The 16687-nt window shown below is 27.0% G+C and overlaps 1 protein-coding gene across 1 annotated transcript in view; it reads left to right on the top strand.

Annotated features, from left to right (window-relative positions):
- The window catches only part of tbl1x (transducin beta like 1 X-linked), a 32909-nt gene extending 19107 nt beyond the window's left edge, over positions 1–13802 (top strand). Inside the window, exons 5-15 of the mRNA XM_073845520.1 lie at positions 648–780; positions 2173–2314; positions 4039–4102; positions 4189–4286; positions 4418–4478; positions 6074–6195; positions 7575–7649; positions 7772–7899; positions 9861–10026; positions 10119–10220; positions 13022–13802. Of these exons, the coding sequence (XP_073701621.1) occupies positions 648–780; positions 2173–2314; positions 4039–4102; positions 4189–4286; positions 4418–4478; positions 6074–6195; positions 7575–7649; positions 7772–7899; positions 9861–10026; positions 10119–10220; positions 13022–13048 (1118 nt within the window). The 3' untranslated portion in view covers positions 13049–13802. The remainder of the gene's footprint in view (positions 1–647; positions 781–2172; positions 2315–4038; positions 4103–4188; positions 4287–4417; positions 4479–6073; positions 6196–7574; positions 7650–7771; positions 7900–9860; positions 10027–10118; positions 10221–13021) is intronic.
- The last annotated feature ends 2885 nt before the right edge of the window (positions 13803–16687 follow it).

Raw genomic sequence — 16687 nt, 5'->3', positions numbered from 1 at the left:
CGGAAGCATCGCATTCGATTTTGAACGTGAAATTGCGTAGCTTTTCAGTGATCTATGGATCAGTGGTTTAAATACTGTGCCATTTGAACGCATGTGATGGAGATTTACTACTAATCACAGAACCGCCTTTACTGTTGAGATACGCATTCGCATGCGACTTATCGTGCAGCCCTACCGGAAACAATGGCGAAACGTTCCTAGAATAAAGGCGGAATGTTCCGGGAATAAGGGCGAAATGTGTTGTGCAGCAGTTTGCTGGCCAAAAAATAAAAGGGTTTAATTTTCATTTGATTAGGATAAATTAAATAGTATTTTTTTCTGGTAATCAGATGATGGCATACAACGAAGTACATTTTATAGGGCTCTATTATTGTTAGTTTAAAAAAAAAAAAGGACCCTGTACAAAAAAATAATAGGTTTAGGCTATTCATATCGTTTAATTAATTCACCATTTGTAAATTAACGTTAACTTTTTCTTTTAGAAATATCAATAAATATCAGTAGCATTTGTATTTTAAAACTATATTCACTAAATGTAATAAAAAACAGCAACAATCGAATCACAATCAAATCACATTGGGACGTCTGAATCGATGCCCAGCCCCAGCACTAGGAGTAAGATTTTTTTTGCTTGTGCTGTTTGTCAGATAACCATGTGGAGGCCATGGAAGTGGATGGCGAGGTCCAGATTCCAGCCAGTAATGCCACGGTGTTGAGGGGTCACGAGTCGGAGGTCTTCATCTGCGCCTGGAACCCTGTCACTGACCTTTTGGCCTCAGGGTAAGTCCATTTGACTTTTCTGACCTCAAACTCACACTGGAGCGACTGATATTTCTCTACACTGTGAAATGGCTGGAATTGCACTCAATGTTTTTCTAAAATTAAATGATAGACAAATATTTGGGCTAAATGTATTTTAGTAAATATTTAAATATTTAATTTGTATTATATATATTATATATTTTTATTTTATATATATATATATATTTTTATTTTATATATGTATAATATAATTTTTATTATTATTATATTTTAGTAAGTTTTATTAGATTTATTTTTTATGAAATTTTATTAATTGTATGTATTATTTATTTTTTATTTTTATGTTTTATTAATAATAATGACATATTTTTTTAACAATTAAAGCCAAAATAAAAAAAATTAGTGCATATTTCTCTTCACTGTGAAATAGCTTGAATTGCACTCAATGTTTTTCTAAAATTAAATGATAGACAAATATTTGGGCTCAATATATTTAGTAAATATTTGAATATTTAATTTGTATTTTATATTTTTAAATATTATTTTTCATTTATTTACGATAATTATATTTTATTAAGTTTTTGTAAGTTTTATTAGGTTGATTTTTTTTTTTTTTTATCAAATTTTATTAATTGTATATATTATTTGTTTATATTTTATTAATATTAATAACATTTATTAACAAAGCCAAAATGCAAAATTTAGTGCATATTTCTTTTCACTGTGAAATGGCTTGAATTGCATTCAATGTTTTTCTGAAGTTAAATTATACACAAATATTTGGGCTCAAATATTTAACAAATATATTTTAAATATTTAATTTTTATCAATGATATATTTTTAATTGTTATTCATTTTTTGTAAGTTTTGTTAGGTTTTTTATATTTTTATTTGATTCATATATTAATGAAATATTTATCAACAATTAAAGCCAAAATGCACAAATTAGTGCATATTTCTCTTCACTGTGAAATGGCTTGAATTGCACTCAGTGTTTTTCTAGTTAAATTATACACACAAATATTTGGGCTCAGATATTAAAAAATATATTTAATTTTTATTAATGATATATTTTTTAATGTTGTTGTTTTGTTTATTTAAATTAAGTTAAAATTTTATTAGATTTTTTTTATACATTTTTTTTTATTTGATTAATATTAATGACATATTTATTAACAATTAAAGCCAAAATGCATATTTAATTATTTATTTTATTGCACTTTGTGTATTCGTTCGTGTGCGTGTGTTTGTATGCAAAAATGAGTGCATATTTAATTTGATCTGAAACGTAACATTTCAGAAAACTTGTACAAAAAAGTTCAGTCAGGGAAATATGGTGATATCTATATGTTATATTTTTTTTTCTTGCATAAAAAGTTTATTGCATTATTTCTTGTGTTTATATGGCAGCTCTGGCGACTCGACGGCGCGCATATGGAACCTGAATGAGAACAGCAACAGCGGCTCGACTCAGCTGGTCCTGCGGCACTGCATCCGAGAGGGAGGACAGGACGTTCCCAGCAACAAGGACGTCACCTCGTTAGACTGGAACGTGAGTGTGCTCTTAATTATTCAGAACAGCGGCGCTCAATCCTGGGCCGTAGGATGCTTAAAATGAGATAAAATTAGCTTTTAAATCAGATGAAATGGCTATAAATCAAGATTAAACTGTTGTAACTTATTTTAATTAATCCCTCAACAATTGTCAAGATCTGGGATTCTCAAAGTCTTGGTAAATGTGGACATGGACATATAATTGATATAAATGTGTTATTTATAAATAAGGAAATATCAGTTGAATTCATTAAATTATAACCACTTTAATTGATTACATGTAGTAATAACAATAATAGGTCACTATCTTTTTTTATCAAATGTGACCCTGGACCACAAAACCAGTCATAAGGTTAAATTTTCAGTTTTTACAAAACTGAGATGTATACATCATATGAAAGCTCAATAAATAAGCTTTCTATTGATGTATAGTTTGTTAGGATAGGACAATATTTGGCCGAGATACATCTATTTGAAAATCTGGAATCTGAGGGTGCAAAAAAATCTAAATACTGAGAAAATCACCTTTAAAGTTGTCCAAATTAAGTTCTTAATGCATATTACTTTTCAAAAATTACATTTTGATAGGTTTACAGTAGGAATTTTACAAAAAATCTTCATGGAACATGATCTTTACTTAATTTCCTAATGATTTTTTACATAAAAGAAAAATCAATAATTTTGACCCATGCTATGTATTTTTGGTTATTGCTACAAATATACCCCAGTGACTTAAGACTGGTTTTGTGCTCCAGGGTCACAAATGAGGGAATTAAACATTAACAGTGTAATACATTTAAAAAAAAAATCGAATTAAAAATAAACGATTTATCTTTTTTTTCGAACAAAGTTAAAAAAGCTTTCTTGAACTGGAAGAATAATGGAAATTAATAACACATAAATAAGTCATGGAAATTTTACAGTAAATATACTTTGTTTCTAGTTTTGTCAAGCCTTAAAATATTTACCGTAAAAAAAGAAAAAACAAAAAAATTAATAGTAGGTGAAAATGATTGCCTATGAAACTAAATGTTTTTTCCCCCCCATAATTTCTATATTTCTAAAATAAAATATGTGACCCTGGACCACAAAACCAGTCTTAAGTCGCTGGGGTACATTTGTAGCAATAGGCAAAAATACATGGAATGGGTCAAAATTATTGATTTTTCTTTTATGTCAAAAATCATTAGGAAATTAAATAAAGATCATGTTACATTAAGATTTTTTGTAAAATTCCTACTGTAAACCTATCAAAATGTAATTTTTGATTAGTAATATGCATTGTTAAGAAGTTAATTTGGACAACTTTAAAGGTGATTTTCTCAGTATTTTGATTTTTTGTATCCTCAGATTTCAGATTTTCAAATATTTGTATCTCGGCCAAATATTGTCCTATCCTAACAAACCATACATCAATAGAAAGCTTATTTATTGAGCTTTCATATGATGTATATATCTCAGTTTTGTCAAATTTAACCTTATGACTGGTTTTGTGGTCCAGGGTCACATATTTTCTATGACATGAAACCATAAATAAAGGCAAAAAACCATGCATTATGTTGCTCCTAAAAAGCAGATTTATTTTATATCACTTAGTTCGTCATTTATAGTCTCATTTGGCTACTGCAAATTAATATTGTATTATCGACTAGTGCTTGTTTGGCTTATTTTCACTTCACAGTTCATTATGTTCCTCAAAATGTCTCTTTTTTTTGTCTGTAGAGTGAAGGCACTCTATTAGCAACCGGATCGTATGACGGGTTTGCAAGAATATGGACAAAAGATGGTACGTCGAGTCATTTGTCTTACACTGAGGACTAATCAGACTCATTGAGTGTCTTATTTGAACCAGTCTGTGTTGATGTTGATCAGGTAATCTCAGCAGCACACTGGGACAGCATAAAGGACCCATATTTGCACTCAAGTGGAACAAGAAAGGCAACAGCATTCTGAGCGCTGGAGTGGATAAGGTCAGTATCTGTCCTGTTATTATGATTTTCACGTGTGTGCATTTGCCAGACGCTTTTATCCAAAGATGTTCACATTGCATTCATGTTGTATATTTGATCAGTTCTTGCATTCTTCGTTTATTTGTGTGCAGACGACAATCATTTGGGACGCTTATACAGGTGAAGCCAAGCAGCAGTTCCCCTTTCATTCTGGTGAGTTTGCAACCCACAGGAGCTCAGAGATCAAACTCTGCGTTCATAATTAAAGTATTCGTCAGATTTTACATTTGTTTTCAAATTTATAAAGCCATATGTGTAGGGTGTGTGAAATCCAGTCCTATTTGTTTATTTATTTTTCCTAGATTTCCTAGATTTTTTTTTTTTTTAATTAATTTTTTTGGTTTTTGATTTTCTGGATTCCTTGTTTAAATTTATTTATTTTTCCAAATTTTATTATCTTTTTCAAATTCAGATTTTTCTGGATTCGATTTTAATGGTTAAATTAAATTGTAGTTATTAAAAACCCCATGTCTATTTTAAAATTTATAAAGTAAATGAAAAATGAAATCCAGTCCTATTTTATTTTATATTTCTTTTTTTGTTTTTGTTTTTTTTACAAATTCAAATTAAAAAAAAAAGTCTAATTTAATTTTTTTTTCCCACAAAATTATTTTTTTTTGTGTGTGTGGTTTTTCTGTATTCCATTTTAATGGTTAAATTAAGTTTTAGTAATTAAAAACCATGTCTAATTTCAAATTTATAAAGCCATATGTAGGGTCTATGAGATCTAGTCCTATTTATTTATTTATTTATTTATTTATCCTAGATTCCATTTTTTTCAAAAAAAAAATTTTCTGGATTCATTTTTTTTTCTGGATTCTATTTTATTTCTCTTTTTTTTTTCGAATTCCACTTTTTCTGAATTCCATTTTAAATGGTTAAATAAATTTTTTGTTATTAAAAACCATGTCTATTTTAAAATGTATAAAGTAAATGAAAAATGAAATCCAGTCCTATTTTATTTTATATTTCTTTTTTGTTTTTGTTTTTTTTACAAATTCAAATAAAAAAAATGTCTAATTTAATTTTTTTTCCACAATTTTTTTTTTTTTTTTGTGTGTGTGGTTTTTCTGTATTCCATTTTAATAGTTAAATTAAGTTTTAGTAATTAAACCATGTCTAATTTCAAAGCCATATGTAGGGTCTATGAGATCTAGTCCTATTTATTTATTTATTTATTTATCCTAGATTCCATTTTTTTCTAAAAAAAAAAAAAAAAAAAAAATTCTGGATTCATTTTTTTTTTTCTGGATTCTATTTTATTTCTCTTTTTCGAATTCCATTTTAAATGGTTAAATAAAATTTTAGTTATTAAAAACCATATATAATATCAATTTTAAAAGCTTATAAAACCATATGTAGGGTCTATGAAATCTAGTCATATTTATATATTTATCTATTTATTTTTCCTAGATTCCTTTTTTTTTTTTTTTTTTCAAAAATATTTTTTTTGTTTGTTTGTTACTTTTCTGGATTAATTTTATTTTTCTTGTTTTCCAAATTAATTTTTTTTATATATATAAAAAAAATTACAACATTAACAATTTGTGTGAATTTTTTTGTCTTATAAATAATGTTTAATAGTACTAATAGAACAATTACTTTGAGAAGTACTGCTGTACATTAGCATTTGAGCTAAATGGAACTTTTATTTTGGTGGGTTGCAGTGAAGGTCTTAGAGTTTGTGTTTATCTGACGATATTTTAATCAGATGAGATGTATTGATGGATGTTTATTGACTCTAACAGCTCCGGCGCTGGACGTGGACTGGCAGAATAACACCACCTTCGCCTCCTGCAGCACTGACATGTGCATCCATGTGTGCCGCCTAGGTAGTGAGCGTCCTCTAAAGACCTTCCAAGGGCACACGGTGAGCAGCTCAAACCAAACTAACACACACTCAGAGTTTACTGTTCTTGAACATAGGGGTGTGCGATATGACGATTTTTGACCGTGGACGATTAAAATGTCTCCACGATCTGCTTTTGAATAAATATCGTAGTATCGTGCTACAGTGTGCCTCCGTCTTAATATACTGTACATTCACTCACGGGACACTGCACTTATTCATATTCACCATCACAAAAGTACATTATTTGAATGTGCTTCAAAGTCTTGCCGGTAAAATAACGCCATTTGGTCCGCGCGCTGTTCTGGCATGCGCTTCATGAGCGCGTAAACCTGAAGCACGTGCGCCTAAAAGCCTGTCAAACAGCACCTGATTACTAAACTGAGCTATCTTTGGCGTTTAATTTGCTTATACTGTCAAAAACACGCAAGGATTACATATAAACACAGTCGGTTGTCTAAAGTGAAAGTAAACAGTTAAGAGAAAAACGGATGCGCGTCTGTATAGATGCGTGCAGCTCTGCGACAGAGCTAAACATGCTGTCGATTGTCATTAAAGGGACAGTACACCCAAAAATGTTGTCACTCACATGTCCTAAATCTCTATTATTATTTTTTTTTCTTGTGCTTAACACAAAAGAAGATATTTTGAAGAATGTGGGTAACAGTAGCTGGTCCCCACTGACTTAAAATAAATAAATAAAATATATGGAAGTAACTGGGGACCCAGCAACTGTTTGGTTACCCACATTATTCAAAATAAGTTTTATGTTCAGCATGTTTTATGCTTAAAAAAATGCAAGAGTGAGTAAATGATGACAGAATTGTCATTTTTGGGTGATGATACACTAATAAAACAAAACACAAAGGAAAATCACTCACTGCTCTTGACTGAAGAACTTCAATACAGTTGCTTTAAATGTTGCTTCTATGTATAATTTATGTATATAATGTATATAGTGTTTTATTTTTATATTTGTTAATTAAATTTCTTGAATGCTACTGATAAATACATGGACTGTACCTGAAAATTAAAGCACTGTTTGTTTTATTTGTATAGTATGTGTATTTGTAACATGTAGCTTATCTTTGTTCTTATTTTTTAAAAACAAATAAAATAATGACAAAGATTTTTTGTCTTCGCCCACTTTGGCTTAAATATCTGCCATTCTTTTTATTTTATATTTTGTTACCTTGTAAGGTTTTGGTTTTAAAATAGAAAAATTAATTTGGCTGTACTACTCAGACAACTTGTAAAAAAGTAAAAAACCAACATGACAAAGAATCGTGATAAAATCGTGAATCGTGATATTTCTTGAAAAAATCGTGATATGATATTTTTACCATATCGCCCACCCCTACTTGAACAGCATATAAACTTGTTTGCTTGTTTGTTTGCAGAATGAAGTGAACGCCATTAAATGGGACCCGTCGGGAATGCTGCTTGCTTCCTGTTCAGATGACATGACGTTAAAGGTTGGAATTACATATTTTTAACATTTTTAATTGCAATGCATCTCTAATTGGTAAAGTGGTTTTCTACTAAATGCATAATGAAATGTGTATTAAATGTGATCTAATTGTTTCTCTCATGGCAGATCTGGAGTATGAAGCAAGATTTATGCGTTCACAATCTTCAAGCACACAATAAAGAGATTTATACTATCAAATGGAGCCCAACAGGCACTGGAAGCAATAATCCCAATGCTAACATCCTGCTAGCCAGGTAACGCCCGTGAGCTAATACAGCAGTGCTAACGGCTAATGTTAGCTAATAATTAGATTTACAAAAAAAAAAAATAATAATAATAATAATAATTAATACAAACATTTGATTAAATATATTAAATGAGATTCAAATAAATGAACAAAATTCAAATGAATAAAATTTGAAAAATACAAAATCATTAAATCAGATTTTAAATAAATGTAAAAAAAAAAAAAAAAAAAAAACTAAAATAAAGTAAGTGAATATAGAGAAAAGAACAGATTAAAATAAATAAATAAAACATTAAGTATATGAAATTAGAATTAAAAAAAGGTTAAATTAAAATAATAATAATAATAGAGTAAAATAAATGAAAACAGATTAGGTTAAATTGATTAGATTAGATTAAAATAATTGAAAGAAATTCGATTAAAATGAGTAAATACAAAACTAGGTTGAATATATTAAATTAGATAAATTTAAAAATTATTAAAATAAATGATAAATTAGATAAAATACATTTTCTAATTATTTAAAAAAGAAAAATAAAGTTAATAAAATTAGAAAAATACAAAATGATTAATAAATGTTAAAAAACAAAAAATAAAGAACAGATTAAAATAAATAAAACATTAAATATATTAAATTAGAAAACAATACAATAAAAATGGTTAAATTAATGAAAAAGCAACAAATAAACATTTGATTAAAATAAATAAACAGATTTGGTTAAATTAGGTTAAAATTATATTTTAAAATAATTGAAAGAAATCAGATTAAAATAAGTAAATGAAAAGAATTTAAAATCTTAAAAGTAAACAATACAAAATTGGATAAAAAATAAATGTAAAAAGGATTAAAATAAATGATGAATTATATTAAAATACATTTTAAAATCATTTACATGTAAAAAATTAAGATGAATAAAATTAGAAAAATACAAAATCGTTAAATTAGATTATTAATAAATGTTAAAAAATATTTTTAAAAGTGAATAAAACTGAAAAATTAAGAACGGGTAAAAAAAAAAAAAACATATGAAATTAGAATACAATACAATAAAAATGGTTAAATTAATGAAAAAGCAACAAATAAACATTTGATTAAAATAAATAAACAGATTTGGTTAAATTAGGTTAAAATTATATTTTAAAATAATTGAAAAATCAGATTAAAATAAGTACATTTTAAAAAAAGTTGGAAAATAATAATTTCAGGTAAACAATTTGATTAAAACAAGTAAATACAAAATTAGATAAATTAAAAGGATTAAAATAAATGAAAATTAGATAATACATTTTCAAATTATTTAAATGAATAAAATTTGAAAAATGCAAAATTGTCAAGTTAGATTTTTAATGTTAAAAATATTAAAATAAAGTGAATAAAACAGAAACAATAAAGAAAAAAACATGAACTTTAAATTAATAAAAACAATTTTTTAATAAATGTTAAAAAATATTAAAATAAAGTGAATAAAACAAAAAACGATAAAGAACAGATTAAAATAAAAAAACATTAAATATATTCAATTAAAATGCAATACCATAAAAATGGTTAAATTAATAAAAAAATAAACATTACATTAAAATAATATTTTAAAATAATTGAAAGTAATCAGATTAAAATAAGTAAATAAAAAATGTAATTGCAGAATTAGATTAAATATATTAAATGAGATCAAAATAAATTTAAAAAGGATTAAAGTAAATGATAAATGAGATAAAATACATTTTAAAATTATTTAAATAAAAACCACATTATTGTAATAAAAAATACAGTACTATAGTAAGTAGAAAACATCTATAATAAAAAAAATAAAAAAATAATTTAATAAATAAAATTTAAATGTTTTCCAAATAATACTTTAGCCATATTTATGATTTTTTTTTTTTTTTTTTTTTTTTTTTCAGACAAGAAAATTTGATGCCTTTTAGATTTGTTAACCTAATGATGCACCACTGCTTTGTCTTCCTCAGTGCCTCTTTTGACTCGACGGTGCGATTATGGGACGTGGAGCGGGGCGTTTGCATCCACACGCTCACCAAACACCAGGAGCCCGTCTACAGCGTGGCCTTCAGTCCAGACGGGAAGTTCCTGGCCAGCGGCTCCTTTGACAAATGCGTTCACATCTGGGACACTCTGGTCAGTAGAGCAGCGATAGCACTCCTTCACACTCTTCCTCCTGCTCTTCTGATGAAGGTGATGTTATACTGACATACTGATGTTGTCTTCAGAGCGGTGCGTTGGTGAAGAGCTACAGAGGAACAGGAGGAATATTTGAGGTTTGCTGGAACAGTGTTGGAGATAAAGTAGGAGCGAGTGCGTCTGATGGATCGGTACGTTCATCTTCCTAATAAGACTTTGACTGAGACTTTGTTTTTAATTTTTTTTTATTTTCAAAGTTATTAAATGTTCAGTAGATTAAAATAAATTGTGTAAATGCACGAGAATATATTATGAAAAATTAAATTCAGTTTCTGTTTTTGTCTAAAATCAGTTGTATTATTTAGTTCAGTTGTGTTATTATTTTAAATAAGTTTTATTTTTGTTATTTCAGTGTTAAATTGTAGTATACTTTTTTAGTAATTGTCACTTTTATTTTATTTTTATGTAATTTTTTTTAGGTTTAATTTATTTGTATTTCTCATTTTTTTTTTTTTAATTATATATATATTGTTATGCTGTTGGTTTTTATTTTATTTTTTTGGTTTATTTTTATTTGTTTTTTGGGTTTTTGTTTTTAGTTACAAAAAATTTGTAATTGTTATGTTTTTTTGTTTTTTTTTTAGGTTTAATTTATTTTTTCACTTTTTGTTTTTGGTATATTTTTTTTCAGTAATTGTCATGCTGTTGTCATTTTTATTTGTTTATTTTATTTTGTAAGTTTAGTTTGTCTAATTTCACTTTGTTTTTAGTATAATTTTTAGTAATTGTGCTGTTGTCTTTTTTAATCCAAATTTTAAGTTTAATTTAATTTGTATTTCATTTTTAGTTTTTAGTTTAGCTTTGTTTTCAATTCATAATTGTAGTGCTTCAACTTATTTTATTTTAATTTATTTAGCATTTATGTAGCATTTAAAATTTATTTTTTTTATTTTTTTATTTTTTTTATATTATATAACTGTAATTTCTTTTTGTATTTTAGGTTTAGTTTTTTTTTTTTTGTTTTTTTTTTTTCCAGGTAGTAATTTTTGTTTATGTTCTTTTAGTTTATTTTAGGTTCTTTAAAATAAAGGTGACTTGATTTAGATTTAACTTATTTTTTATTTCACTTTTAGTTTAAATTTAGTTAGCATTTATTTCCATGTAGTAATTGTAGTGCTTCAACTTATTTTATTTTCATTTATTTAGCATTTATCTAGCATTTCTATTTATTTATTTTTTTTACTGTAATTTCTTTTTGTATTTTAGGTTTATTTATTATTTTTTTTATTTTATTTTTTTCAGGTAGTAATTTTTGTTTATGTACTTTTAGTTTATTTTAGGTTCTTTAAAATAAAGGTGACTTGATTTAGATTTAACTTATTTTTTATTTCACTTTTAGTTTAAATTTAGTTAGCATTTATTTCCATGTAGTAATTGTAGTGCTTCAACTTATTTTATTTTCATTTATTTAGCATTTATCTAGCATTTCTATTTATTTATTTTTTTACTGTAATTTCTTTTTGTATTTTAGGTTTATTTATTTATTTTTTTATTTTTTTTTTTTCAGGTAGTAATTTTTGTTTATGTACTTTTAGTTTATTTTAGGTTCTTTAAAATAAAGGTGACTTGATTTAGATTTAACTTATTTTTTATTTCACTTTTAGTTTAAATTTAGTTAGCATTTATTTCCATGTAGTAATTGTAGTGCTTCAACTTTTCGGAAGATTTAGAAATGCTGCATTGGCAAACTAAATAAAATCAATTCATAATAATCAATTAATAATTAAGCCGTAATCAAATTAATACAACATATTTAGTTTTTTTTTTTATTATCTAATATTAAGATTTATTTAGGTTATTTGTTTATTATGTTGTTTTCTTTTACTTAGTTTTATTTCAGTTTAAGTTTTTATTTATTTTCCAGTAATTAAAAAAACTTCATACAAAACAATTACTTCAGTTAAAATCAGATTTGAATTGATTAAATTAAATTTAAGTAAACAAATACAAAAAATTAATAAATAAGATTAAAATAAGTAAATACAAAATTAGATTAAATTTTAAATTAGATTTAAAATAAATTTAAAAATGATTAAAATAAATTAGATTAACGTGTGTATAATGCACAATGAAAAACAATTTTAATTAGATTAAAATACATGTAAAAATTATTTAAACTAATAAAATTGCATTATTAAAATTTAAAGTAATAATAAAAATACATTCACTGTACAGTACTATAGTGAGTAGATATAAAGAATAAATAATAGTTTGATTTAACACACAAAATTTAAACACTCTCCATAAATTAGATTAAAATAAGTAGGTTAAGTAAATACAAAATAAGATTAAATATTAAATTAGATTAAAATAAATTTGATTAATGTGTGTGTATAATTCATAATGAAATTAGATTAAATAGAAAAACAATTATAATATACATTTACAAATTATTTAAACATAAAATTGCATTATTAAAATTTAAAATATTAATAAAAATACATTAACTGTACAGGACTATAGTGAGTAGATATAAAGGATATATAATAATGTAACTTAACATAAAATTAAAACTTTCTTCATAAATAATTAGATTAAAATAAGTTGCTTAAGTAAATACAAAATAAGATTAAATATCAATTTAGATTAAAATAAATTTAAAAATGATTAAAATAAAGCGTGAGTATAATGCATAATGAAGTTTGATTAAATAAACAGAAAAACAGGTTATGATTAGATAAATGCATTTTAAAATTATTTAAATTTATTCAAAATAACAATAATAATAATTTAAATATTTAATCTAATATTAATGTTCAATTGGGTTTTAATTGGATTTATTTATTTTAGTATATTTTAGTTTTAGTTTCTATTAATTTCCAGGTAGTAATTGTATTGCATTTTAACTTATTTTACTTGCTTTCTAATTTTCAGCTTTATTTCAGTTTCAACAGTTTTATTTCATGATAATAACCCTGTTTTATTTTCCCAGGTCTGTGTTCTTGATTTGCGGAAATAGCTGGCGTTGAATCCGGATGCGGGATTGTGCAGCTAAAGCCTGTAGCGCGTCTCAGCGGCTGCTGGTTGTGACTGAACTCGTTTCTTCAACGAATCCAAAAGTTGAAAACCAAATTAGAGGAAACGTCCACTAGAGATGGTCAGGAAGTGCTGTCGAGCAGCGCAGCGACGCGGTCGATGAAGTGGACGTCGGTCGGCGCACCAGCGGACGCAGAAGAGCTGGAGATGATTCAATTGAAAGGTTTTATCAGGTTTTGGGGGGCACTGATGTTCAATGGGTGCCAAAAGTGAAGTCTGACTGTCAAAAAACGATTTTTAACCACCTTTAATTCAAGACGAGGCTTCACGTGTGCTTTAGAGGTGAATGAAGACATCAGCTGCCAAGTACTTGGGAAATATTCAGATTTATTGATTCTCAGTTAGTAAATACACAGGTGTGAAACCTCCCACTGGATGTACATTTAATGAATGTAAAGATGTAAATGAGACCGGAAACTACGCAGATTTTATAAACTGTGTTTATATGTTTATAAACTAATCTTTTTCTAAAGTCTTTCATACTTTTTTTATGCTATGCTTTCTGATTTTGTGCACATCACGCCTGCTGGAAATCAATGAGGAAAGGTGCCTCATAATATCATAACAAGTGGGAAACGAGCGTTTTGGGTCGTGTTTGAGTTCTCAGCGTCACAGTCGAGTCCTGATCGGGTGTGATTTGATAAAACAAAGTAATAAAACCGCTCTCTTCCACACAAGTCAGATTTTTTTTTGTCTTTTTTTATCCCTTGGTTTCTTTGGTGTGGTTTTGCGCTGGGAAGCCACGCCCACCTCGAATCTCATTGGTTCAAAATCCTAATATGGAGCTACAAAGGTGACTTGTTGGCAAATATATTTATTGTGGACATAGATTATTAATGTTTTAAGGTTTTGTGCTGGGAAGCCATGCCCACCTCATTTAAATTTAACATTCATATTTCATTACTAAAACGTTGATATATGGAGCCACAAATTAAGAATTAAGAATTTGTCCACAAATAAAGAATTTGTTCCCTCGTTTTATTTAAATTGTTTTAATAAAGTCGTACATTTCGTGTTCATGATTCACTGAAACGTTGGAACAAAATCTTAATTTGTGGCCTCAAATCAATTAAAACAAAAACTAATTTTTTTTTTCATTTGTGGATACGATTTACAAAAATGTTCCTAGTAATATTTTTATTAAAATGAGAAAATTTTTCTATGACAATTCTTTGTCACGGTTAACTAAAACGGAGCAACAAACTCTAAATCCATTGCCAGTAATTAGTTAAAACGGAGGAAGGAAACTGTACAAACTATGAATTTGTTCCCTCGTTTTAGTTTATAAAATTTATTACATGTATTACGTGAACAAATTAGTACGCCGTGGCTATAATTTACTATTAAAACGGGGAAAGGAAATTATACGAATTATGAATTTGTTCCCTTGTTTTCAAATTCTTAATTCGTGGCTGTGATTTAATTAAAATGTTGGACTTAAGTGTCAACAGATTTCAACAAAATTCACAAATTCAACTTACTACGAAGTTTTGTGGCTACGATTTACTTAAACGATGGAAGAAATTAAAAATTCATTGTCGCAATTTAATTAAAACAACGGAAGATGCACTGTAATAAACAATTTGTTGAGTCAACTTAAAACAATTTGTTACCTGGCCTTCAAATTTTAAGTTCAGTCAACTCAAAGTTTAGTCTACTTAAAATGCTAAATTGTACTAGTTCATTCAACTTAATATTTTAAGGCAGCTGGGTAACTTGCCCAGCTTTTAAGTTTAACCAACCAAATTTTTAAGTCAACTCCAATATCTTAAGTTGTCAGTAGGTACAACTTAACATTTCAAGTTGACTAAACATTTGAGTAGACTGAACTTAAAATTTTAAGGTAGCAGGATACATTATTTTAAGTTGACTCAATAAATAGTGTTTTTGTTTCGATTTTTCATGGTTAAATGAACTAAAACATGGAATCGAATTCTAAATTTGTGGCCACAAGTGTATTAAAGGGAACAAATTCTTAATTTGTGGCTGTGATTTAATTAAAATGTTGGAAAAAAGTGTCAACAAATTCACAAATTTCAACAAATTCACAGCCTCAATTTACCTAAAATTAGGAATTTAATAAGTATGACGATTTGTGGCCATAATTTACTAAAATGAGAGAACTATTCGTGGCTGCGAATTAAAATGAGAGAATAAATCATGTGGCCATGATTTACTAAAACAACGGAAGAAATTCTATTAAAATAATTTAATTAAAGCAACGGAAGGTATTTTAACGTTTCATGGCTACAATTAACTAAAACGAGGGATTGAATTCTAAATTCATAGCCACAAATTATTTCAAATAAGGGAACAAATTTTTTATTTGTGGCCATGATTTACAAAAACGAGGGAACAAACTCTAAATTCATGGCCATTATTTAGTTAAAACGAGGGAAGGAAATTGTACAAATTATTAATTTGTTTCCTTGTTTTAGTAAAGAAAAAATTTATTACATTTAATAAATGAAGAAATTACTATATCGTGGCTATAATTTACTATTAAAATGAGATGAGTTCTTAATTTATTGGAGCAGTTTTGTTAAAACGAGGGGTTAAATTAGTATTACGTGGCCATAATTTACTAAAACGAAGGAACAAATTCTTAATTCGTGGCTACGATTTAATTAAAATGTTGGACTAAAGTGTTAACAAATTTCGACAAAATTCACAGCCACAATTTAATTAAAACATGGGAGTCAATTACTACGACGTTTTGTGGCTACGATTTACTAAAACGAAGAAATTAAAAATTAATTGTCGCAATTTAATAAAAACAAATGCACTGAAGATGCACTGTAAAAAAACAATTTGTTGAGTCAACTTAAAATTATTTGTTACCTGACTGCTTTAAAATTTTACATTCAATCAACTCAAAAAAAGTTAACTTGAAATGTTAAGTTAATTAAGCTTTTAAGTTTAACAAACCAAACTTGTTAAGTCAACTCAAATATCTAAGTTGTCACTAGGTACAACTTAACATTTCAAGTTGACTAAACTTATTTGATTTGACTGAACTTAATTTGAAGGCAGCAGGGTAACAAATTATTTTAAGTCGACTCAACAAATTGTCTTGTTTTTTACAGTGTATTTGTACAACATTTCATGGTTAAAATGAACTAAAAACATGGGATCCAATTCTAAATTCATAGCCACAAATTATTTCAAATAAGGGAACGAATTCTACATTTATTTGGCTGCAATTTAAACCCGATATCATGCCAATTGGTACATATTTTACGAGGTGGCTAATTCATAAGATTTTTTACCAAATGGAAAGTATTTGACGAGTTCCCCAAATCGTACGAATTCCATTTGACAATGGAACCAAAACCAATTCTAATGGGGAATTTATTTTAAATGCGTGGAAAGCCCTTTGTGTCATGATATTGGCACATTAAGAGATCTGCGGTCAGTTTCGTGGACAAAACTGAATCTCTGTCTCACGTTCGGAGGCTCAAATAAATCACTCTTTTTTTTTTTAAATCACAAACAGTTGTGTTTGATTTGTTCATTCTGCATGTGAAAGTTGAAGTTTGGAATTATTCGATTTTTTTTTATG

This window comes from Garra rufa, chromosome 8, assembly GCF_049309525.1.
Source record: "Garra rufa chromosome 8, GarRuf1.0, whole genome shotgun sequence".
Taxonomy (NCBI): domain Eukaryota; kingdom Metazoa; phylum Chordata; class Actinopteri; order Cypriniformes; family Cyprinidae; genus Garra; species Garra rufa.
The sequence above is the reverse complement of the archived record's forward strand: the minus strand, read 5'-3'. Positions and strand labels throughout refer to the sequence as shown.